At 48.2% G+C, this 2,905-nt stretch overlaps 1 protein-coding gene across 1 annotated transcript in view; it reads right to left on the bottom strand.

Annotated features, from left to right (window-relative positions):
* LOC107293806 (cathepsin F-like) overlaps nucleotides 1-2,905 on the bottom strand; it is a 28,350-nt gene that overhangs the window by 8,182 nt on the left and 17,263 nt on the right. Inside the window, exons 5-6 of the mRNA XM_015822989.1 lie at nucleotides 1,703-1,848; nucleotides 1,182-1,278 (exon numbers count right to left, since the gene is read on the bottom strand). Coding sequence (XP_015678475.1) covers nucleotides 1,182-1,278; nucleotides 1,703-1,848 — 243 coding nt within the window. The remainder of the gene's footprint in view (nucleotides 1-1,181; nucleotides 1,279-1,702; nucleotides 1,849-2,905) is intronic.

Raw genomic sequence — 2,905 nt, 5'->3', positions numbered from 1 at the left:
AGCGTCCAGAGTACACATATATAGGTTATACAACGTATGCATTTCCTGACCCCTCTAGGTCCCATATATGGTAATATGTTAAACATTGTGATCTCAGCATTCCTGATGGTATGGAAAATTACCAGACAGTTGAACATTGACACAGAGATAAAAATAGTGAATTGGCTACTAAGCAAAGCAAAAACAGGATATGGGTGAATTATGGCTGAAGCAGTCAAGGACAGTGTGAGAGAGCATTATCTCCAGACTCAGCAATTTCTGGAATGCCTTGTGACCTTCCACCTCACTAGGGCAATGTTTTTGAACCTTATCAACTTGAAGGTGGATGGACTTCAATTCCCAGAGTTCTGGGAGTTAAAGTCCACCCATCTTCAAGTTATTAAACTTCAGAAACAATGTCCTGGTGGGCTACATCCAATGTAGCCTTTCCCATGAGCGCTGGATTTAGACCTTGGGGGCTCTAAGCTATTGGGAGCTACAATGGGTATACCTACCGTGTGTTCATAGAGCATAAGGTCATAGAACTTCTGAACATGTCAAGAAGGCCACCAAGTTGCATAGCAATCCATAATGGGGTAGGGAAGGGCATTATTTACCTTAATTTATTTTGTTAATGACTGTCAGCAGGGATGACGGCCACTGTGATCGAAGGGGGAAGGCGTTGGCTTAGGAGCTGGGAGCCCAGCTTTGTGTCAGACCTCCAGTCTAGAAGGTTCCCAGGGGATTCTGGCCCCATCGGACCCTGTTCAAGGGGGTCTAGTGTGGAAGGGGCTGGCCTCGGACCAGGGAAGTGACTCAAGTTCCAGGCCTCCTTAGATGCAGAAGACATCTGGGTGACCTTGGATGGTCCTTTTCCGTCAGACTGTGGGAGAAGCCAACTGAACCCCAGCTCTTGTTGCACCTGGTTCTGAGACCTTCTCCAGGTCCTCCACATCAGACCAACACTAGGAACAGCAGCAACATTTGTCGGCAGCCACAGCGTAACCTGAAAGTGTTGTCGAGACTTCCCAAAGCCCGTTGACTGACCACTACTTAGGACACAGAGCTTCCTTCCTCCTGATCTGGGTGAACATCACCAGTTGAGGAGAGAAGCATCCACAAAACACGGCATGGGAGTGGATCCCTATTTTCCAACCGGGCAAATCCTCCCAGAGAAGTTGTGACCCCAGCCCCTCAGTTACCTTGCTCAGAGAGGGAGAGCAAGGTGCCCTTGCGAAGGTACCACTGTCCTTCTATGTTGCCCGTTACAGAGAAGGCCCAGCAGGAGCCACACTCGCCCTGCAGAGAGAAGAAGGGACGACACAAACAGCATCAGAAAAGCTCCATCCAAGCTTTAGGGCAACCTTTCTCAACCTTAGCAACTTTTAAGATGGGTAGACTTCAACTCCCAGAATTCCCCAGCCAGCAAAGCTAGGAAAGTTGAGGTCCACCCATCTGGAAGTTGCTAAGGGTCAGAAACACCGTCCTGGGGAGACACCTGGCCTAATTCACGGAGGATCAAGCTGTGCTGGCTGGGGAATTCTGGGAGTCGGTCCACAGGGCTTAAAGTTGCCAAGGTTGGACACCCCTGCCCTAGATCACTTGACACGGCCCTGTCGACCGGTCGGGCATCACCACCTAGGCAGAACGAGCTCAGCCCCACCCAGGGCCCCATCTCAGAATCCATCCGTTTGTCCATGGGATTTAGCCTAAGAAGACCCACCTGGTTTTTGACCCCTGTGACAGCCCCATGGTCCCGCCAGTCCCATTCCTCAGGGAAGGAGCCATTCGGGATGGAGGCCACTTTCATTGGCCGGCCTGGTAGCTTCGCCAGCAGCGGATTCAGGTACGTGGAATGGAACTCTTCCTCTGGAAGGACAGAAGCAGACCAGGAGTGGCAAATCCTGCCCCCACCTCATTCTCCATTTATATAGAAGATAGAATCATAAGGCTGGAAGGGATCTTGGAGGTCTTCTAGTCAACCCCCTGCTCAAGCAGGAGACCCTAATGAAGGGATTAGTCCAATACACAACACACAAAGCCACAATTAAGCACATGGTCTTGATAAGACAGGACTGAAGTGAGGCTGACACCATAATTAAACTAACCCCTCTTACTGGTACTATTAGGACAATTATTATTACAGGTAGTCCTCAAATTTACGTTGCTAAGTGAGACATTTGTTAAATGAGTTTTGTCCCATTATACAACCTTTCTTGCCCTGGTGGTTAAGTGAACCACTGCAATTGTTAAGTTAGTGACACAATTGTTAAGCGAATCTAGTTTCTCCACTGACTTTGCTTGTCAGAAGGTCGCAAAAGGGGATCACGCGACCCTGGGACACTGCAACCGTCATAAATGTGAGTCAGTTGCCAAGCCTCTGAACCTTGATCACGTGATCCTGGGACGCTGCGACAAAGCGTGAAAAACGGTCATAAGTCCCTTTTTTTTTAGTGTTACTGTAACTTTGAACAGTCACTAAACGAACTATTGTAAGTCGGGGACTATCTGCACTCTGTTGCTTTGCATGTACACTGAGAGCTTCTGCACCAGAGAAAAATTCCTTGTGTGTCCAGTCACACTTGGCCGAATTAAGTATTCCATTCTCTTTTGTTCTATTATTTCTATTTCCATTCTATTCGCGCACGTCAACTTTTTAAGAAGTTCTGAATAGAATAGTTAACAGGCCCAAACTATGATAGGTCCACAATATACCTTTATTGGCTGTTTTGACCGAGAAATGATCCCCTGCAGATGAGACGGATAGTTTTGCATGGGACACAATTGGATCCAGGTGCAAAATGTTCCTCCGCTTTCCAAGGAACCTTTGCAATCCAGAAAAGAAACCGGAACCAAACTTCCTGCCCGCCGTACCTGTCAGGTCGCTAAATTTGGTGACTCCGTATTCTGCAGTGCCCTGGTCCAG

This window comes from Protobothrops mucrosquamatus, unplaced genomic scaffold, assembly GCF_001527695.2.
Source record: "Protobothrops mucrosquamatus isolate PMUCROS unplaced genomic scaffold, P.Mucros_1.0 scaffold1737, whole genome shotgun sequence".
In the NCBI taxonomy this organism is placed as follows: Eukaryota; Metazoa; Chordata; class Lepidosauria; order Squamata; family Viperidae; genus Protobothrops; species Protobothrops mucrosquamatus.
Note: the sequence above shows the minus strand (reverse complement) of the source record. Positions and strands in the feature narration are given on the sequence as shown.